Consider the following 23,532-nt stretch of genomic DNA (forward strand, 5'->3'; position numbering starts at 1 on the left):
ACACTACAGCTGTCAAAGATATGTAGAAGAGATGAACTGTGCCATCATTTCTCTTTTGATCATAACTCAGCTATTTGCTCACCACAGAATGATTTATAGATCTTTAAGCTTTGAGAAGTATTTACATGGTTCCACAGACAAGTGCTTCATTGTGCTCCCAGCTGAAGTCCATGAGACTATTGCCATTGATCTTAAGGAGAACAGGGTTCAGCCACAAATGCAAGGCTAAGGGGAAAGGGATGAGAATCAGTTTCTCCTGAGTGCCCAATGACTCCAGTCTGAGCGTTCTCATTATCCACTCTAGCTTCTCAACCCAAGGATACTCAACACCTCTGCAGAGTCAGAGAAAGAAATTTTGAAGTTAGATTTTCAGGCATTGATTAGCACTTCTTAAAGAAGGAGTCAGAGAATATGAGACAAGATCCAATCCATATACATATATTTCTGAAAAAAATAAAAATAAAAAAAATTATGACTCAGGCTCAGAAATGCTTTGTATCATACCCATATTTTGTGTAACATTATGGAAATTAATGCACTTTTCCAGGAAGTGAAAAATCCATGTGTCCAGGGCCACATAAGCCTAGATACAACCAGTCCACCAGGATCTCTCTCTCAAAGTCATCCTCCATGTGGCCTCCTGAAGTTGGCCAGTCATGTAGCTACAGACGTGCCCTGGAGAATTCCATACCATCAGCTGGCTGGCAGGAAGTCCTGGACCTGCTTTTGTTTTGTTAAACTAGTTCTCTTATAAACTCAGGGTTACGTGAGCATCTAACTATGGGTGGCTGTCATTTTCTGCCCATCTGTTTCTAACAACTTTTAAAACAGCCTATCTCAACCTGACAGAAAGTAACAAAGATGTAAATTTCCTCCCATTTTCGTGAAAATGGATAACCAAATAGAAAAGAGGCTTGCTTGTCACCACCACTGAGGGACAGAGAAGAGCATAATCTAACCCAACCTTCAGTCCCACTCCTGCTCAGTCACAGTAATGGCCTTGATCCAGGTCAGACTATGGATTCACAGAATCACAGAATTGTAGGGGTTGGAAGGGAACTCTAGAGATCATCAAGACCAACCCCCTGACAAAGCAGCTCCCTACACCAGGTTGCACAGTAGGCAGGCAGGTCTTGAACGTCTCCAGAGAAGGAGACTCCACCACCTCTCTGGGAAAGCTGTAGATGAAAACAATGTCCCCAGCAAACTTGGCACTACTATGCCACAAGGTTCATAGCTACTTCTTCCTACCCTAATGTTGTTTACTCAGATTTCAAGGTTTTTTTAGAAATGAATTCTGCTCAAGTAGGCCTCTGTTTTTCACAAAGCTATCTGGACCTTAATGGACAAAGGCAAGTAAGCTGCAAAGAACAGAGCACACATCTGCTCCTATGTCCCCACTTACCTGGAATGCTGGTATTTCCTCACCCATTAACACTGGCAGCCTGTGTCACAACTGCCCTGCCTCCTCCTACTTTACTGTTTAACTTGGGCAACTATAGTGGGTGGCATTGATTTTGTGTGTGAAACATTCCTGTGGATTACAGGAGTTTGATTTGTCAACATGTACTTCTTTCTCCTACGTGGGGAAATTCCACATACAAACATCAGTAATCCACCTCTGATTAGAGCGTCATTCAAATCATATTACGCTGGACAATGCTCTTACTGTCATATGCTATTGAATTTTTCTGTTAATGGAAATAGCAATTTTAGACTGTTTAGAAGTTTGATTACACTAAAGATGAAATTTCTCCTTTCATATCTCCTGTGTAGATTTGTGTTAAGCAATAGAAATCCAGTCTAATATTGATAATGATACTGAAATCTCATATCCCTTCTTTCTAAAATTCTTGCTTTTAATATACCCCATTAGGCTGGAGGTTGTTAGAAGTTTGACACAATGGTGTTCTAAATTCTTGAAGTATGCTAAGCTTCTGTCTTCCTCCTGAAGTATCTAAAAGGAAACAAATAAGCGAATAAACAAAAAACCCACACAGGATAAAAAACATTCTATCCTAAAGATACAAATACTCATAATCAATACAACCTCAAACTGTAACTTATTCTAACTAAATGTTCACTACATATTTTTATGGCTCTATTTCAGGATTTTGTATCATGCAAAATAGCACTCAATCTTTTGATACATTAATTCAATTTCTCCTCCTCTTCCTTTACCAAGACAAGAGGTGGTGTGGATTTTTCATCTTTTTTATATCATCCTTCAGTACAAGTCTTAATGTCTCATTTCACCATCTTTTGCTGGAGAAGAGCTCAGTATAAAGTTCCTAATAAAAATACATCCAGATTACAAAAAAATGAAGACCCAGATCCAATTTTTGTCAATTAGCCTAAAATCTGCTTTGGTTTGAAGGTTTTGCTAAAACAAAAGTTTTCAGAAGGCAAAGACTGACACTTTTTTTACCTTTCCAGCAAAATCTATGGTTTCCTTAAATTGAAAATTTTATCTATCCCAACACTTAATCACACAGCCTAGTTTCTTTTTTTGTTGTTGTTGTTGTTGTTTGTTTGGTTGTTGTTTTTGTTTTAATGAAAATTGGAAATATTCCTCAAAGAAAGGTGTTTCATATTAAAAAAAAACTCTTTTTTCCTGTGTAACAAGCCAGGGAATTCAGTGTTCAGTATTCTACAGAACTGTAATTTAGATGGAAAGGCTTGGAGAGGGACTACTCACCACAAAATAGCACATGAACTTACAAAAGACCTCTAGAAAACTTGGTCTACTTTGTTGATGCACCAAATCCATTTCACTGGCTGATCAAGTTCTACCCTGCAAAGCAATTTATTTTCCATCACTGTTAAAATATCTGTCCTAAACAGTTACCTGGATATAAATTCTACCTAGGATTGTAGAATAGTAGAAGTCATTGAATAATCCAATCTTTCCACCAAATTTTCTTTAGCTCCTTCCCTGGTAATGTATTTTACATCAGATTTGTATTTTAGGAAGATATTGAACCAAACTTACTCTAAAATCTTTAAGTCTCCGTTTCTTTGAGCAGGTGCACTGCTCAAGTCATCTTCCTTGACTGTGGGTTACTAATATTATATACAACACTACAGATGAGATCTGACCAGTCATTTGTGTGTCACCTATCATCACATTTCTAATTCCACAGTAAGATTCTTTCCTGTATGTCCTAAGATCACATTTATTTATCACAGCCATTTCACATTAATATTCTTATTTGTCATACATTGTCTTGTACATACAGGACTTCCCACTATTACCCTTAAGCCTATGGTAGAAAAAATTGTTCATTATTCTCTAGCATGACCTTCCATTTTGTTGTCTTAAATTTCCAGCCTTTTTGTCGTAATTCATTTCCAGGTGATACAGTTTCATAAGATATCCAGATCCTGGCATCTTGAATCGCAGAAGAATTTTGTTTTGTCAAAAATAAAAAACCTTATTGAAATTAATAAGGTAAGACCTCAGTTTGACCTCTGAGAAACTTCACAGTTATTTCTTTTTATCCACCTATTTACATATCTGCATTATTTGTCAGGTTAATTTAATCCCATATTGGCAAACAGCTATTTTTTTTTCATTAAGCCCCATCATTTCACTTTTAACTAACAATTTATATGACACTGTATCAAATGCTTCACTAACTGCTATCTAGAATAAGCTGGATGCATGTTTAGATGGTACGTCTCAGTAAACAATCAGATTCTACTTTTCATTTCCCTTCCCTTATGCACTTACTCTTCCTCACTTTCCTAAAGATGTCTGCCATTCAATCAATTCTATTTTTCTGTAGCTTTTGAGTTTTTCTGGGTTTACCTTTAGAGTTTTGTGTCTAAGTCAATCATTTACTTTAATCATTTAAATTATATCTCTTCAAAAAAATTTTTTTAATAATAATTAACCATTGCAATATCTCTGAACCAACAGAGGCAATTTGTCCTTTGTTGTGGTAGAATAAAAATTACTTTCAATTTTCAGAAATGAAAATATTTCCTCATGATCAGCAAAAATCATTAATAACCAATCAAACCTAGTAAATCATGTGTGACAAGGCATTAGTCAAGTATTTTTCAGCATGTCCACTACTCAAATTATTTTATTTATTTTACATTTATTTGTACAGTTTAAATACCAGATTGTATTTCCTCTAGCCATGTTAATACAACAGAATACCCATTAATTTAACACATGAAATAGATATTAATAAAGGAATCTGCTTACAATGGAATAGGAGAAACTAATACCCTAGTCACAAAATTGAAAAGTTCTCTTGCACTGAAAAGATTTTCTTCCACTCTTTTGAAATCAGAGAAGACTTGAGATTCTTACAAATTTTAGGGAGAGAGTATGAAATTGCATAATTTGCACTAAGTATTATACACTATGCACTAAAGTCCTCAATGACCAGCATCTGTGTGCTATATTCAGACTGAAGACTTCATTATTACAGGCACCTCCTTAATCAAGCCAATTTGAAGTATGAGAGTCCTGAAGTTAATATATAGCAAAATTAAGTCTTCCTCCACCCCCCCCCCCACCCCCCGGCCTTTATATTTAAAGAACATCTTTCTAATGTGTGGAAACACATTCTTCAGTAGCCAAGTTACTTGCAAATTATAAAGATCTCTTGGAAGACTCCGAAGACTTCTTCATGTTATTATTTTGTTGCTTACTGTTTGGATGTATCTGTTATACTGTTGTTGGTAAACTACCATTTGGCAGGCCACTGTGAAAACCAACAAACAAAAAGCAGTTGGTGGAGCAGTTCAGCATTACCACTAACAGCCATGAAGCTACAGCCTGAAGCTATAGGAAGAGCTACTATTCATGTCTAGAGACAGCAGGGCACTGATGATGCTTAAGCACAGCCTTTCCTAAGAAAACTTTCCCTTCTGTATAGCACTGATTCTTTAAGAAACAAGTGTGGGGTTCTAGGGGTACTGCAGATACACAATGACCAGCAACACTGCAAAAGTTCAAAATACTTAGGAGGACCTTTTGAATGTGAATATCTGATGGAGTGGTAGATAAGACACAATGATTAATGTTCCTTTAGTTTATTCAGAGAATCTGCACATCACATTCACCTCTGACCACAGCTACTACATTTGGTACAGATGCAATAACATGATGATGCTCTTCATAGGGTGGTGTTGCAGCCACCAGCCCCCTGGAGCCTGGGTAAGGCTTCAATATCCATGGGCATGAGCAGAACACAAACTGCTGACCACACTCAGGCATGAAAGTCCATACAAAGGAAAGGCATTTTCTTTATTGTGCTTCAATCTATTAATTGAAACAGGTTCAATAATATCACATTTTAGCGGCTCAGAAAATAAATATTGATGTGATTTTCTTTTTAATTTTCTACAATATAAAAGCTCTAAACAGCAGTTCCTGAAAGGCACAAGAAAATTTTTCTTTTTTCATGGAAACCCTCTCTAAATACTATTTCCTTTGCTGATTTAATCTTCCCTTAAATACATGCAGTGCAGAAAACAAAGTCTAACACAATACAAGATGACAGCAGAGTGCACCTTGAGAGATTTAAGAATATCTCATGAAGACTTGGTGTGAAGAGCACTCATTTTCCACTTTGACCTAGTACTGCATTCTACACTAAGACAAAGATCTTTCTTAGGTCTAGAAAGTAGAACTGGTAAAACGTACAATAACTTAAGATCATCAGTCCTGAAAAAGTCATGTTGTCCAAGTCAGCCTGTATACATGTTCTGAGGAAAATCCTAAGTTTGTTCATGCTGTTTGGGTATTTTGGCAACTGTATGATATGAATTCCATAAACAATATTCTTTAGATGATTGAAGAAAAGAAAAATTTTTAAGCAATAAAAGCAATGACAAGAGCATGATTTGTGGATAGACATTTTCCAAACATTGTGAACTCCACAATCAAATAAGGCTTCAGCTCAAAGGGGATTGATGCAACCACCTCAGTACAGAAAGCTGTCAGTTTCTCCACATGCCTGCAAAAATCTGCCCAGCTACTGACTGCCTGCACAATGTATCAGAGGTTCCTGAAGAGACAGCTGGCCAGGCAGAACAGAAAGTACTCGTTATTGGTACAGTAACTACTGATACAAATCTTTCTTTGTAGGCAGATTCTTCCAACATCTGGAATGTGAGAAAAACTTTTGGTTCTTCTAAGTGTTACAGGAGCAGAGAGAGTTTGCAGAAACTTCACATTGGTTGATGGGACCATTATCTGCTGCTAAAATTTCCTTTATTATTTTATTGTCGTTCTATAACATCGAGGCCTTGCTGATTCAAAGCAATATACAATTAAACCAAACTTTTCTATCATTTCTGATTTGAAGAGGAGGAATTTCTCTCCCTTTCTTGGACTTCATCATCTTCCTCCACATCTATGTAGTCTGTGCCAGGAGGGTACCTACAAAGCCTCCACAAAATCTCTCTAATCTTTCCTCCAGATTTCCCAGGATATTCCTGGAAATGACAAGTCTACACTGACTGCCTACATCCATACCTTTCTTTACTTCTTTCCTAACACTATCCACTCTTAGTTGCATAAGAGTATCAGTCTAATTTCTATATATCTCCATACATACAGCTGTTTCAGTTCTTTTTTTGTTTCATTTTTTCATCCTCAGCTGCCGTAACAGGGCACTAAACAGTGCTATGTTTAAGCAAAAATAACTTGAATTTCATTTTCCAGACTTCATGCATGAATACTTTTTGTCCTCTTCAGGAAAAAAAAATAATAAAATAATACTTAGCTATATCTAAATGAAAATATTAGGATTTGATGCGCCCCTCTTTCATCTGTTGTCTCTTTCACGTCAAAGAGTCATTGGGAATAGTGACAGAAGCAATGTCTGGAAAATGTCTGATAATTTTTCTTTTTGTCTCAAAACATGGATTCTTTGAAAACAAAATATCACAAAAATCTGACTCTGGACAATCTTCTGATAGAACAGACGCAAGTTTCAAAACTTCTTTGCTAGTTCCAGAACATGTGGGCTGCCTTATGCCCAAGATACAAGTTTCTGTCATTCCACAGAAGGAATAATGATGACAGTTTCCAAGAATGCTTCTACACAAAATGTTAACACTAATTTGTTAATTGGTTTCCCCAGGACTCTTAGCTGCAGCAGTCTAATAAATCATTTGCTCAAAGAATCAAACACTGGGTTTTGGTGTCTGGCATCTCTTTTGTCAGCTGCTAAGGCAGATCCGCTGGTCAACAGTGCTTGACAGCTCCACTACATAAGGGTCTGCTGCCAGGTTTACTGCTGAAGTACCTGAAGAGCCTTGAGATTTTGAAATTTCACCCAGCAATTGTATTTAATGACTGTTTTCTTAGCAGGGAGTCATTCATCATGAAGTGTGGTAACTTCTAAAGAGGAAGTAAGGATTTTCAAAGACTTGAAATAATGATGAGACATCATATTACTGCAATAAGGGGGAAAAGCTATTGAGTTTGCTATTTAGGAATACCTTATAGCTCTGAAGAAAGAGCACCCCTAGTTAGCCTAAGTCAACCACCAGGAAACCAAAGAGGAACGTCAGACACTAATCCCAGGAATCACAGAATCGTAGATCGGCTTGGGTTGAAAGGGACCTCAAAGATCATCTAGTTCCCCCTTGCAATGTGCAGTTCCTCATTTCCAAGAGGTTTGACCTGAGACTCTGCCCAGAGGCTGAGAGGTAACGGCTTGAGGTTCCCCTCCAAAGCTGCTGTTTTAGGAGTGAATGCAATCTGACATTTCAGTCCACCTGTAATGTACAGATCAAATTCCATCCAAAGTGTTCTGTTACAATGAAAATACTTCCATTATTTTATGATATGCCACCCTTCAAGAAGTCTTTATTTCTACATTAATATTTCCCTCTACTCTCAGCAGACAGGTCATAACACTGCTCAGTAGTGTTCTTTGTAATGGTATCACAGACATTATGATCAGATGTTTGTTATTAATATATGAAGAACATTTTTGCAAATGGATTTTAAAAATATCAATATTCTCTTCAGCTTTGTCTCAGAATTGCCTTGGGTTCTGCTTATAGCTGATTAATTTGGGTGGCATAAGACTGCGAGGAGTTTTACGTAGCCCACTCAGCCCCTCTCAATATATACCACTGAAATTACAGCACATACAAAGACAGCAGAAACGACAAATCTAATTTATTCTCACTCTCAGCTCAAAACCAGCTCATGAACTCTGCTTTTTCAGTGTCAGCAGACATGGGCTCACACGAATCTCACTAACTTAAGTATTTTATACATCTTGTGAGGCAGTGAGGCTGCTCTGCACACCCCGCACCGGCGTGCGGCTTTGTGCTTGTGCCTGTGCCCGCTGCTGGCACCCAGCACGCCCGGGGCGGACAGCGGGAACCGCGCCCGGAGCCCCGGGGAGCACCTGAAGGGCGCCGGGGGGACGTCCCGTCGAAGGGCAGCGGCTCGCACCTCTTCTGGGGCAGCGGGAGCGGCGGGGAGAAAGAGGAGGAGAAAAGCTGAGGAGAAGCGAGCGGAAAGCAGAGGAGGAGCTGAACGCTGCGAGGCGGCGGGCAGCGCTCAGTCGGGCCCGGAGCTGCCAGCCGGAGGAGCGGGCGGCCTGCGGGGGCAGGTGTGGGAGCTGCCTACAGCCGCAGGGCGGCGGCCGCCCGCGGGGCAGGGGCTCGGCTGGGCGCCCCGCGGGCCCTATGGTGCGGCGGCGGGACCCGGCTGCTGCTCGCCGCCTTCGGCGCGGGGCAGCGCTGCCCGCCGGCACTCGGCTGGCATGAGGAACCTGCCGCTCCTCTTCCTCCTCCTCTTCCTCATCTGGAACCTGGGCCGGGTAAGTCGGCGGGCAGGAGGAGCAGGTGCGGGAGAGCGCCTCGTGCGAGGGAGTTGCGGGGACTGTGCGGAGAAGCGCGGCCGTCCCTGCAAGGGGATGGGGCAGAAGGCGCTCCCGTTCCCCGCTGGGACCGGGGTGTTCTCGAGGGCACTGCTGTAAAAACCAGTCAGAATGTGCAAATCTTTAAGGTGCCCTTCTGCGTTTTTAAGCTGTCTAATCCCTGCGTACAAATAACCTGCGCTTGGGAAAGCAGAGCGATGCACTTATCTGACCGGCCCCGAGTGCCTCCAGCACTCGCTCGTTCCGGGGTCCTGGGTGTGTGTTTCGGGCGCGGTCGGGCTTGAACCCGAACCCCCATCTCCTCATCCTGGAGAGGTGCAGCCGGGCTCTGCGTTAGGGCAGCGTGTGATGGTTTGGCACACGTTCCGTGTTGGAAAAGTGATGCTGCGTTAGCTTTGAGTGCAACCAAATTTATGTTCTCAATGTAATCTTCGCTATAGATCACTGATAGCAGGAAGCCTAAAATTACTCCACAAGTGGCTGAGGTCGGAGTCACAGATTTGCAAGTTTTCCTAATCCCTGATTTACTTCTCAGACATGTTAGTTGTAGCACTTTTTGATGAGTAAGAGATCTACTGCACGTTTGTAATTGGGAAAACATTTTTTTTTCTTTTCAAAATCTGTTATGTGAAATGGAAATGCACGCAAGCCACTAGGATTACTCAAGCCTCGTGTTAGAAATAGGAGGTATCTGGAGAGCAGATAGCATGTAGCAAAGTCTTATCTTCAATTTAACTCTGAACTTTATATGATAACTCCTAGAAATCTTAATTTAAGGATCTATACAAACTCCTTAGAATAAATCTGTTCAAAAGTATACAATAAAAATAGTCGTCATATGGGAAAAGGAGGTAAGGTTCTGATACTGTAGGTGGTGAAATGAGAAGTTTGGAGGAGAAGAGACATTTGCATGAGATTTCTAGCAGCTCCTACTAAGCTTATGGCCACCACGCTGCAATTTAAACAGCTGTGCAGCTGAGTACCAGGAGCCTGTAGGACAACAGGTGCTCGGTCCTGACTCTGAGTCCAAGGGTCTTGGATCTACAATCACATACTAATTCATTAATTATTGCGATCATGAAAAATCATGTCTGATGAATCGTAGACTATTACCAGATTCTGCTATTATCTCCTAGAATAAGGAGGAAAGATACCACTCTTCTTTGTGACTGAAGTACACATATTGAAGTTTTATTTCATTATGATCTCTGAGAATCCAGCTGATATCAGCACAGTCTCTGGTGTCTTCTTTATCTCTCCAGTCTCCATCCCTGTCTGTTCCCATCAATGTAAATAACCAGAGGCAGGGCCATAAGTGAGTGAAAGGAATACTGTTTTAAAAATAGGATTTTAGAAGGAAGGCTTTTTTCTCAGGTAGCACTTGCTTGAATCAAACAATCATGTGCTGAGACCTTGAGGAGATAAAGTGTAAATGGTGGAAAAAAGAAGAAAATCAAAATGTACCCTGTCAAAGATAATACAGGTTGATCAGTTTTCATGTTCTGTCACTCATATTAAACTTTCAGCTTCCTAACTTCATCTATTAAGAGCACGTTTGTTTTTGTATTATTTTTTTTTCTTGCTTCAGTTTAGTTAATTGCTTTTCTGGGGGAAGAGAAGCAACAGCATTGGTGAATTCACTAGATAGTTTAATATTTTTGTGTAAATGACAGCTGGCCTTGGAATGCTACAGGAAGGAGCTATTGAATGCTCTGCTACATTACTTTAATATTTTGTACTGAGAAGTCTGTATGTGAGAAGCTAAAATGGGCACTGATTTCAATGCCCAGCACATATTTGGGTAAAAATAGCATCAGTTCAATTTGTGTTTTTCACTACCAGTAGTTGAATCTTTCACAAAGCATTTTGATTTGAGTTTTAAGACCCTGGCCTCTTTGTTATTTGACACAGGTGAATGGTGTCCATCCAGAATGCAGATTTCAGCTGGAGATTCACAAGGAGGAAACAAAGTGCATGGAACTTCTAAAGCATGCAAAACCAGTGGACTACAAAGGTAAGAAAAGATAAACTGTAGTGCACAAAAAACAAGAGCATCACATTTTTCTCTCTTTATCTCCTTTGCTAGCTCAGTTGCAGTTGCCACATTTCTCTGTACTGTGCATATAATTTCTGTGTGTTCTGGAACACATGCATCTTTAGCTTTAAAGTTACAGCTGCAGCAAGCATGTGGTGAGAGTTGTACAAGGCTAGGCATGCACTGGGTGGGAGAAAGTTTGTGCTCATGCTTTAGGCTGTTGCTGCTAGTATTTTTCACAGAGAGAGGAGCTGCAGGCTGGTGGTGACAGGGAAGAGCAAGTCTGAGGAAAAGCTAAAAGCCTTGGATCCAAATGTCTCTCTCAAGAGCTTGTTGGAAGTAAAACAGTAGTGGCAGGATTGCTGGGTTTACCAGGCAGAAGATAATGTAGGCAAAAGGTAACATTGACCCCAGGAAGACCATAGTCACGGAAAGGGAAGATTAGACAGTAGTTTTACATTCAGAAAATGAATTTACTATATTACTGTAGTGTTTTTAGTTTTTCTGCAGATATAACCAATGATAATTTGAAATGGGAAGAAAATGTTTATCTTTTATTTTATATAATTATTTTTTTTCATGTTCACATTTTATCTAAAAGAGAGGTAGGACTTTATTAAAAGTTTGGGCTGTTTAGGAAAGTTGGAAGTTGGCATTTATTGAACTTCTGTGTTGTTTTTGTTTGTTTGCTTTGTTTTTAAAACTAGCAAAAGTATTATTGTTTTATGATTTGCTACCTTCTGTAAACAATATCCCAGAGCACATGAGCAGTAATCAGTTTTTGTACCTCTACTGATGAAAAAGGTGAAGTTATTCTTGAAATGCTTTATTTGCTTGCATTTGCTTTTGCACTTGTCCAGTACTTCCCTAGTAACATGTAAAATGTTGAAAGGAAGGGTGGGTTTTCAGCAAGGTGTAGAAAAAGAGGCAGGAGGTTTTAGATCTAAGAGCAACTGCATGTTTTTAAGTCCAAAAGAAGATTTTGTTTTTGTAAAGTGATATCACATAATTACGTTTCTGTTGTCAATTGCTTTTCAGGTGGTTGGAAGTATATCATTTCAACTTAGTTGAAATGCCTCATTTGTGTATTGCCTTTTTCCTTGTGGTCCAGGTAAATGTCATCAGAATAACTGGGCTCCTTGGAAGACCACAGCTCTTATAGTGCAGTAATTTTCCCTTGGTTCTGTTACATGATATGTAGTACATTTGTTTTTCCATAATCTGTTTTGAATTCTGTCTGAAGGTGGTACCTCAAGGATCTGCCATCAGCAGTCCCTTTTGAGTATAAACACAAATCTCAAATCAGGATCCCTTCTCTGCCCCTCTTCTTGATTTGAAAGCATGAATTCCTCAGTGAATATTCTAATACCAGTTTATGTACAATAAAATAATTAAAAGGATCATCAGTAGTTAGTATTTTAGTACAAGCTATTTATGATGAATCCAGATCAGTAATTAAAACAATTTATAATAAAAATAAATCATTTACATTTTACATGACTGATAATAGAGATGGCTGTTACGCAAATAATACAAGTGTAAACCCAGATGGAGAAATAATTATTGGCCTGCTTAATGAATTAAATGATGAATTAATAGATGCGTTATTAGCTATCATAAGGCTTTGAAAGTCAAGCTTTCTTCCAGATCCATTTTTGTGATCCAGATACTAGGCACCTCCAAGGGAATCCTTGTCATGCAGACCAGTTTTATTTTGGGTTTCCTTGGGGAAGAAAGAGCTTTTTCTGGAAATAATTCTGCTAGAGCAGGGAAGAGAGGGGCTTCCTGAAGGCAAAATGCTTTGTAAGAACTTTGCATTTTGGAAGAAGACTGTATGTCTGATGCTGTTGATTCAGCCCTGCAGGTAGAGATAATATGTCAGTGGAAGGATTTATACATGTAATTGAATGCCTGGCTTAAACAAATGGACTATTCCACTTCATAGGAGATTGGAATGAAGCCCCTATTGTAATGAACCCTCAGAAACTGTATGCTTGGTATGATAGAATGTATCCTGTGCTTCATGTTATAGATACCTTTACTAAGAACTTGTCTAGACAAGTCTGTGTCGAAAGCATCCATTTGTATTTCCTAAAATATTAATTCTTTCTGTGTCCTTACTTTCCTAATAAACTCTGTATTCATATGGAGATGTAATAAGTATTAAAACAGAGACATGCAGATTGTCACAGCAATACTCTGACTGCTGATAAAGAGGAGTTACTAATGAAAATTGGCAAGCTGGAACTAGTCCAAGCCCTAGCTCTGCACCAAAAACTTGTATTGCACTTGAAACATAATTTATTATGATAAAACCACAAAATCCATTTTAGTTTTTCCTGAATGAGAAAGATGATTATACAATCCTTGTCAAACTTTTCTGACTTCAGTAAATGCTACCTGCTTCACAAAAGTTGCAGTGAAACCCAAGGTTACATCTAGGATTTGGAAATGAAGGTTCACTGGGAGGATTGGGAACCAATTATCAAATTATCAGTTCTTAAAATTTTTCTCTTCATTTTCGGAACAGCTGAGAAACCTTCACATCTCTCTGTAACACGCTCCAGAATTTGAGCTTGAAATTTCGCCACTAATTAATTTAGGAGGGTCTGGATTTTATGGCACAGGCAGTTTTTCCTTTGGTCTGGACAGGTATTACGTAAGGTATATATACTTAAGATTCTCAGCTGTGTGGTAGGGACACAGAGAGGAAAGATTTAATGATAATTGGTATATTTTTTACATCATATAATGATGCTGTAGTCATTTGCCTCATAACATGCTGTAGAATTTCATGGAATAATTTCCATAGTATGTCTAAAATGATTGGCTATGAAGTCCACAAAGACTGTGCTCACTTCATGGTTTAATAAGGCAACAGTGGGTTTTGCATGGAAGCACTGTGTGAATGCTCTGTAAATATCCTTTGAACAATGTTATTAAAAGCACTTGGCTTTCTACTTCTCACCCTTTGGGGGAATTTCAGGCCTTAGCCTGTCTTCTGTTAGTGCAAAGCACCATGCTCCATGTAGGGGAAAAAAAAGTCACTCTCCAAAGATCTGTGTCATGGCCTTTGCCTGTGTAGTGATCTCTAGAAAACTGAGTTGTTTATTTAATGAAGACAGCATTAGCTTCCATCCACATTTGTTTATTTCTAAAATTTGACACCTATGATACAGATGCACCTAAGCTGGAAGCCTAACAGGTAGGGTAAGGTATTTTGTGATCTTGTTTTTGGAGGGCAGATGATTCATTCATTTGTGTTCATTTAAAAGAAAAATGAAGCCTTGCAATCAAAAAAATGTAAAAAATCAATAGTAACAGGATTCTACAACAAAAAGTCAGATATTTTTAACTTTATTTTTGGACTGAATGGCTATCCTGTTAAATGAGTCCTTTTGGATCTTGTGTTCCAGAATGTGTTTTTGTGAGACCTATCTGCCAGACAGCATATGTATTTTAGATATGACATCTTAAAACTGGGGAAGGAATGCTGATGGAAAGAGAAATGGCTTTGGAAAAAGAAGTTTAAATTTATATATAAATAAGATATAGTCTTATCACCTGAATTACACAGCCAGTAGAATTTCATGCAGTGACTCCAACACCAGATTTCTCTGTAAGCTCTTCAGAATGGTGGGGTGAATGTTCTAATGGTCTGAAAGCTAGTTTGTCTAACTGACCTCTGCTATTATGGTTATTTCTCCAGTAAGGAAGGTGCCTGTCTTGCATTTCAAACTCACACATGAACAGGTGTTTAGCTTTGAATTGCACAAATGAAGGACTGACTGTAACTATGCCAACCTGAAGATCAATCTCTTCTCTTGCATATGGTGGAGACTTACATAAAGCTGGATGAGGTCTTTCTCTTGCTGTGTGAAAGGAACCTCAAAGTTCCTTCTTTCTTGATCCTCCCAGACTCATCAGGGTCTTCTGTCAGGTGGTTTGTTTTTGTAGCTGTTCCCTCTGCAAGGTAAGATCAGTAGTGTCCTAGAGTGGCTTAGGTGGGAATGGACCATAAAGATCCTCAAGCTCCAAACCTGCTGCCATGGGCAGGGTCATCAGCTCAGTAGTTCGGGTTATGACTCAGTTAGACTGCAGCATTGCTTACAGTTATTTAGCATTATATATATTAGGTAGCATTCTGTGTAGAATTTAATGATAACTGGATTGCAGAACTTCTTTCACACAGCACAATTAGGTTGTTAAGGATCACTATGGCTTTTTCAGATCTGAGCTGCTGCCTTTCTTGCTGTAGTACACGTGTGCTGCTTTTTGGATCATGCAGTTTTTAAACATATTTAAGGAGTTGAGGGGTCTGCTTTGAATGTTTGGTTCCTCATGGTTTTATTTATTTGAATTGTCATTGTTAATGGAACCATGTAAAACTCTGTCTATGGTGTTACCAAAATCTGGCCATTGGTGGAAGTTACACTTTATTATTTTAGGTCAGAAAATAGCTGGCTAGTCTTATGAGGAGATAGACCATAAGTGAGAAAGCACTTCAAATGAAAAAAGGTATGGGAAGTGTAATTTCCTACTGAAAACTAACCAGCATGTAATAAATGGCAAAGACCAAGAAAATGTCCTGGTCAACCTTGTTCCAATCCCTACATCATGAAGTTCCTAAGAGTGACAGTGACAAACATTTCTTCAAAGGAGGGAGGCATCAAGTAGCCACAGGTATACTCTGCAGTTTTGAAGGTCTAAAATTTCTGTGCTCCGAAAGGTAAGTAGAAAGTGAGCAATGGATATTGATAATTGGAGCCCTGAAAAAATAAGTTGTACAGCCATAAGGGAATTAATTCTGCTCTTTGGAAGATTCTTAAAGAAACATCTACTCCATATAGTTTTGTGTTTGATTCCTGATAGAGACATTTTTGGCTACTCTACATGACATCCAGATACCATGAGGAAGCAATTCTGAATTCCAAAGCTCTAAAAAATTACCAATTAGTATAACAAATAGCTCATAGATGAGAATTAATCCTAACTAACATAAATGTATAGCTCCAGTACTTTACTTTTAATATCTTCTGTTGAATTTTCTAGGAAGACAAGATTGATATTTAACGATACTGCAGCTCTGACTATGCAGTACTTTATCTGAATGTACTAAAAAAAATTATTGGAAAAATATATTGGAAAAAAAATATTTTTTCCAATATATTGGACAATTATTTACATATAGTGAAATGGCAATGCTGTCTGCTTACACAGAAACATGTACTGTTATTTCCAAAGAGCATTGTAAGTAATTGGAAAGTGAGTTTTACTTTGTAGAAAATTTGAATGGAAAAGCTTGCATATTTCATTACATCAATCTAAGAATATGTTAATTACCTTAAAAATAAAATTGACGTATAGATTTTTGATTTTCCGGTGGCAACTGTTGTTCAGAAAGGAAATAATGTACTTCTTACATGTTCCATTCAGTGAAAACTTGAGTAATCCTCCAAGAAGCCTCAGTAACTCCACTTTTAATATTCTCAGTAATAGGACTGGCTTTTAAGAATCTGTAAATGGCAAATCTTAGGTCAGTAGGGAATTAAGATCTATTGTTTTATTTTTATTAGTTAAATCTGGTATAGTCTATGTAAACTTCCAAAATTCTGCTTGCTGTGCATGCTTCCTTTCTGTTGATCAGTAATTTAAAGAGTTTACGTTTCCATTTCCTGTGTTGCTGACTAACCAGAGCTTTTATACACTGTGCATGTTTCACAACAGTATTTTAGTTGAAGGCGTATTGGAGATGTTTCTGGACAGCATTGCAGCCTGTCTTCTAGCATACGCGAGCATTGTTCTGCAGCTCCTGGGCCCTGTTCTTCCTTTAGCCATGGAGCAGAGCAGAGCAAGCTGCAGACATCAGGCACCTCTTGGAGGGCATCAGGCCATAGGTGGGAGTTAGGAGCAAGCCTGGTGCTGGGAACTAGCGTTAGACAGCTCTAGAATAGCCAGGCAGGGCCACAGCAGTGAGTCAGGGCCCAGGTGGAGGCAGACGCGGGCATGGAAGCAGAAGGTGTGCACCTGCAGCACAGCTGAAAGCCCAGGTCTGAGCTGGGATGGTACCCTCCTCAGATGACTTGAGGCATCCCCAGCTGAGGTGGCTCTGTGATGTATTCAAGTCCTAGGCAAAAGTACATGGAAAAAAATTTAGCAAAGTAACTTTGAGCAGTAAGGCTTTTGTCACTGTCTTCCTACTACTCCTTTAAGCTGTTCTGCTCTGTTTTCTTTGCTTCCAATTTGCTAGCTCATTGTTTCTCAACCCCCTCCTTTTCCTTTCTTTCTTATTATTAAAATGTATTAAAATGTAGAAAGAATTTCATTCTGTATATGTTCATAAATTCTCTTGTGGCCTAAATTACGTGATGTGTCTTTCAGACCTACAGTCTAGAAAACATTGCCCATAAGAGGTGAGATTGCTTCTGCTTTGTCAAGTTAAGTACAAAAATCAAAATGTTTCCCTGCTTGAAAAACAAACCATAGAGTAGTTGACAACTTTCTGGCAGATTTTCAAAGGCCTTTCACTTTGTTTCATGTATCATGAACACTTAGTTAAAAAAAAAAAAAAGCTAAACTTCTCTCTATTGGCAATTTTTAAATCCAAATGCAAAGTGCCATCTAGTGGTTATTATATGCGCGTGATGTATATATATGTACAACATTTTGGAGTGCAAACCTAGTGTTGCATTGTGAGAGGTGATATTTATAAGCAAACGTCTTGCTCAAAGACCAAGCTTCAGGTAGGACGATGATGAATATGGCTATATGAAAGCAGCAAACAAATGAGAAACAAAATTTAGATTATAGTCTTTTAAATTTCCTTTCATTATGAGGCATCTGCAGATATATCACAAGCATTAAAGACGAAACATTCAAATCAAGTAAATTACATCTTTTCCACTAGCAAAGAATATAATCAGCAATACCATCTGGAGGAAGAATAAAGAGCATTACAGTAGTGACACTGTACCCAAGCTGATGAGGGAGTCATTGAGAGGTTTTCTGGGAAGACTGATTATTTCCTTGGATATTCTGATAGTGTCTCACCAGGGAAATAAATAATCAAAATGAAGAGGTTGGAAAGAGTTTGTTATATGTAGGGTGCAAGAGAGTTCTGATAGAGATCATGGAAATGGGAAAGTTTTATTTAAAATGTGAGATGCTTCTAATAAACTTTTAAAAATTTTTACTGGAATTACTGGTAAAATTAAAACTTAAAACCTTCTTATATACCTAGAAATGTATATCAGAATTGCTTAATATCCTTTGGAGACAGTAGGAATCAGGCTATGTATGGTAGGAGATGGGCAAACCTTGCAGAGAATGAACATACCAAACAATTTTCTGAAGTGTGGCAGAGATGGATAATATTCCAGAAGTCCTAATAGTGAATGTCTTAATGGCTGGACAGAAAATAGTGAAGAAAGCAACTCATCAAGGCAGATACTGTATGTACAGAGGCAAATTAAACATATCCAATACCTTATGTTTGTTTTCCAATTGCATAGATATTTATGGCACTATGGGCTGCTCTAAAGTCATGGGCCAAAAACAGGTAAAGACCAATTAATCTGACCAATTTTCAGATGTTCTGGAATGAAGTCAGTCATGCTTTGTCGCCCTCTTGACAGTATTTCATGTATCTCAGTGGTAACTGTAAAATGAGACAGTGGTAAAGAGCAGTATCTCCTTAAAGTCCTGCAATTCCAACTAGGTATGCACTCTGAATTTCCAAGGTCAGCAGGAAACTAATTGCACTTTTCACTTGTGCAAGATTAAGCTTATGCTGTACAATGAAGGAAAGCTGGCAGGGAAAAGGCAGGCTTAGTAAGCTTATGGACTTGTTCACTATATCCTGCCTGTGCAAAACAGTTTTGGTAAGAAAATGATATACAACTGCAATATTGTTAAAAATACTTAGTAATTGGAAAGGGAAATGGGAAAAGGTGTGAGCTGAGAGCCCAGAAAAGTGTGTATTGTTTAACAGTTGTACTTTAGAGGCCTAGCAATGCAGTGTGCAGTAACGGGAGCATTTCAGCTTTCAGCTGTAGACCAGTTTTCAAAATCACACTACAGTCAATCAGTGAATACAAATGCTTCTAGGACATTTAAGCAGTTTTTTCAGATTTCCTGTACAATAATAAATACACTTGTCAATATACGTAAATATAGGCTTAATGCTCTTGGAATTCTGATGAGAGGCTCTCAAGCTTCACTCTGATGATGTTGATGCATTTGAATGTATTCTTCTGTAGAAGTGCATCTTTTGTGTTATTTCATCTATTTGATTGAAGGAGTACAAAAAACTATCATTCTTTTCTCTGCAGTAAATGTCTCTAAAGTCCTAAAATACTGAGGAAGAGCTGAGGCAAAACATACATTCCCTGAAAGTTGTTTGTGACTTGTAGCATTTTGAACATCAAAAATTTGCATGCCATTTTACTTCCTACCAAGCTATCTTCAAGATGCGATACAACTTGTGCTGATTGATTGTGATGGGAATAATACTTGGACCAGAGATTTTATGTTGTGAAGCTGGAATAAGAGTTTAGTGATTTGGTTGTTGTTTAGTTCTTGTGTATGTGTGTGTAAAAAGTTACTAATGGCACTTTGAGGTTCACATTGTTCAGCTGCCTTTTTAGCAGAAGCTTTGCCTCGTCCATATAGTAGCATGGTACAAATTGATAAAGACTTCTAAGCTGTTTGCTGATTACTATAGCAGATCCACCATCTTACAGAGTGTTTATTAAACAGAAGAGAAAATTTGGGAATGTAGTCAGCTTTTATGGATGTGCATGAATGCTTTGATGTCTCGGTTCTCACTTGTTACTGAAAATTGGGGTGAAATAAAAAGGTCTGAAGTCACACAAGTTGCTGATTATTATCGTGTATTCCAGAACTTGTTTATGCTGGCTCAGGCAGTGCATCCATCCAAGCCAAAAGAGTGTCATTTTCCCACTACAGTTCTGAGTGGTGGCAGATGAAGAAAACAGTTTCTTTGTCTCTCTGATTACTTGTATGTGATGTTGTTGATGTTGTTTCTGGCTTTAAATCAATTGGAAAGGAAGCATGACCTGATTTGGCTGGGGTTTGCATTCTTCTGTTTTGCATAAGTCCTAGCGTTAGATCACAGGAGTAAGGCATAATTTTAATCCAGTACAGCAACTCAGGAAGCACCCAAACATGTTTTAAGTTCTGTTGAATCTGAAGGGTATGAAGATGACTTGCTCAGATACGAAACCTTATTTTTTGAATTATGTATAAAAGGACAAGTCAAAAAAAAAAAAAAAAAAAAAAAAAGGCACAAAATCCAGAGGGAGTATAAGTTATACAGGTAAAACAGATTTTAGAAAAACTCACAAGCCAAAAATGTGTGAACCAGCTGTAGGGGCAGATATGCTGGAAAGGACAAACTCTGTGGGATTATCAGGAAAAAGAAGGAGTGATTACAAAGATCAGGGAGTTCTTACACTCTGCATCAGTCTCTAAGGACCAGAAACCTGAAAGAGCTGTCAACAGGAACTTCTCAGCTGGCTGTGGAGTGCAGCTGGAAAGAGTGCCATTCTCATAGTTCCTAGTCCTAAGTCTCCCTTACCATAAGGTAAAGCTGAAAGAATTCAGATCTCTTGATCGAGGAGTCAAGAGTTATTAAATGAACTGAAGTAAATAGTCCCCTTCAAAGTAATTGGAAATCTTGACAAACCAACATTTGTCAGCATTAAGCAAATTAGGGTGGGATTGATTAGAACAAATACAAATACTTAACAACTAGATTCTGCAACTAAATCAACAACTTCAGACTCTTGGGAAGAAGTAAATGTTTTGAGGGTGAAATTCCTCTGAGCATTATTAGGAGTCTGCTTCAGAAATACATGTATTTAAACAAGTCTGTACAGTACATTCTGTGGAGGCGATTGAAGTTGGGTTTACTCTTAAGTACAGTGGATGAACCTCTGTGCTCAGAGCCATGTGTTTCTGGAGGACAGCCTGGATACTCAGTGCCACCTTGCAGCCTACTTCACAGGAGACATACTGTATAGTTGCCCACAAACAATTTTTAGCAGTTGGTAAATTACCTATGAGGTAGTACAGAAGATGGGAGATGGAATAATCAAGAAATAATTCTTTGCCCTTTTCTTACCTGCCTATCAGCTGCCATTAGAGACAAAGTGACGTAAAGTGACTTGCCATGGCAAGCATTATAAAGCAAAAAAAAAAGCAGGTTCTTTATTACAAATGGAGTAGTAGGTGATGATGGCAGGATGTAGGAGAGGATCTAGCTTACCATGGAAACTTATTTGGCTTTCTTGATCAGGTTCCCACTTTACATTGGGAAGTTGTGTGATGCAGGGAACATAATAAATCTGTTGCATACCTTTTGGGATAGAAACGTTGCTGCAATATACAAGGCAGTAGAGGATAAGGCATTACATGTAACTTACCTGCACAGTAAAGTTTGTGAAGTATTCCTATTAGTAATCTCCTACTTTTGTCATCATCTTCCCGAATTCAGTAGGAGCTGTGTAGTTTTAAGAGTGAAGGAAATATCCATGAGCAAGCAATTTCTCTGGAGAACATTTATGCAGACATCAGCATGGGCAAAGCCTTAGCAAATACTATCTACTTGTGACAAGTCGTTATATACCATCAGATATGCCTATGAACTTTTATGGCCCCTTCCTGAATTCAACATACAGAAGCATTCTTTGTTTGAATCTCTTATTTTAGGAGATTCTATAATTCCATACCTATTGGTCCAAAAATTTTCCAGTCACAGTGTACTTCCATCATATTAGTATTGCTGAGTCCAATGAGTTACTTAAATACTTTATGATGTTCAGTTTGCTAATTACTGTGCATAAAAAGCTTCATTTAACTGATTAAGGGGTGCTCAAAATTTTGGAATTGATCCTAGATTACATTAATACTAAGAAGTTACTTACTACATTCTTTATCATTCCTTAGCACAACATGGTTTCGATTGGACATTTTGCAAACAAGTATATTGACTGATTTAAAAGAAGCTGTTTAATTGTTAGAGTCTTACAATTCCCCTAATATCTTCAAAGAAAATATAATCTCTGTGACTTTCTTTAGTCTGTCTTTAAGTACTCACCCAAAGCTTCCAGTCTCAGATACTTATCAGTATGGCTAATATAGTGTGTTAGAACCAGGCTGAACTTTCATGTCTCTTACTGTTGTTTTTGTTTCAGGATGTGTTGGAGTTTGGGATAACATCACCTGTTGGCGTCCTGCAAAGATTGGAGAGACTGTCACTGTCCCTTGCCCAAAAATATTTAGCCTTTTTTCTGGAAAACCAGGTATTTCACTTTAAAGTGGTTTGTTTTTTTTTTTCCTTTCGATTTTTTTTCCTGTTTCTTTTTAATGTTTAGTTTTTTAAAAAGTTTAAATAACAGATTTTCAACAGAACTGTTCACGATACATCATGAAAAGGCCAAATAATTGTTTTTGTGATCCATCTGGTATTCTTTTATTTAGGTGCTAAACATATGTAAATTCTGATACAGTGCAGCTCATCAAAGCTGTAGGCAATGGATTAATAAGTAATGCAGCTGATTCTGACTGACATCTTGAACAGTTGCCATCAGATTACATACCTGTTTTTCCTTCTGTCCTTAGGCGAGGCACTCTGCTTTGCCTTCATGAGAGTTAGGAGCCAATGTTAACACATAATAGCTAAAATTATCATTATTAAGATTTAAGGGAATCATTATGAAACCTTTTATGCTGCTTTTTAATGAAACTTGAAATTAGTTCCTCAGACTCTAAGATTTCCAAGACCTATTCTAAGACTACCATCTTTTGCACCATCTTGTTGATACATGTGACTGCAGTTTAATTTTCCTCTTTTACCTTTTCAGTGGGGTTTTAAAAATAGATAATGCACACATAGCTTTTCACGTATGTATCTCAAAATGCAGCAGGAAAATTCCTATCCTTATTGCTCAGGTGAGAAATCTTTGTCATGAAAAAGTGGTGAAAGATGCAAAAATTTATATTGTGATTTAATTCTGTCTTTGTGATCTCTATGGAGACCTTTATAAAAATAGAACTTTTTACATAAACAGTAACTTGAGATATGACTAAAATATCTTTGTTCTCAAAGCTGTTGATTAATTCTTTTTCCTGTGAAAAACAGATAACTAAAATGACCTAAAGATCAGCAAAGGTTTTCATTCATGGAGTTGGTGAATCTTGATTAGTTTATCATGGACGATCTAAACAGTTTATAAAGGGGAAAATTTGTGTAATCTTCACCAGAACTTATGAAAAGCTTAAGAAATCGAGTATCCAACTTACTTGGTAGAAGATATTAAGGTCCTAGCATGAGACAAGGCAAACCAGTAAACATTACAAATTTTTTATGTGACTTAAATCATGCTGCTTCTGTTTGCCAGAATCTAGAGCATGCTTACTCTTTGTGGAGTTTGAATGTTTGATATTAATAAATATATAACTGTTACTATCATATATTGCAATAACATTTTTTTCCCTATGAAACAACTGCAGTAAATATTTAATTCTAAACTCTTCACAATACTTTAAACCCTATCTCACTTGGCATGTGATCATCAGGACCGAAAGGTTACTTACTTTTTATAG

General features: G+C 38.1%; 1 protein-coding gene across 1 annotated transcript in view; it reads left to right on the top strand.

Moving 5' to 3' along the window:
* The first annotated feature begins 9,218 nt into the window (after window positions 1-9,218).
* The window catches only part of VIPR2 (vasoactive intestinal peptide receptor 2), a 49,632-nt gene continuing 35,318 nt past the window's right edge, over window positions 9,219-23,532 (top strand). Inside the window, exons 1-3 of the mRNA XM_065731218.1 lie at window positions 9,219-9,248; window positions 10,782-10,884; window positions 22,122-22,229. Of these exons, the coding sequence (XP_065587290.1) occupies window positions 9,219-9,248; window positions 10,782-10,884; window positions 22,122-22,229 (241 nt within the window). The remainder of the gene's footprint in view (window positions 9,249-10,781; window positions 10,885-22,121; window positions 22,230-23,532) is intronic.

The sequence above is a fragment of the Cyrtonyx montezumae genome, unplaced genomic scaffold (assembly GCF_038088225.1).
Source record: "Cyrtonyx montezumae isolate F1298 unplaced genomic scaffold, pur_monq_1.0 scaffold_14, whole genome shotgun sequence".
Taxonomy (NCBI): Eukaryota; Metazoa; Chordata; class Aves; order Galliformes; family Odontophoridae; genus Cyrtonyx; species Cyrtonyx montezumae.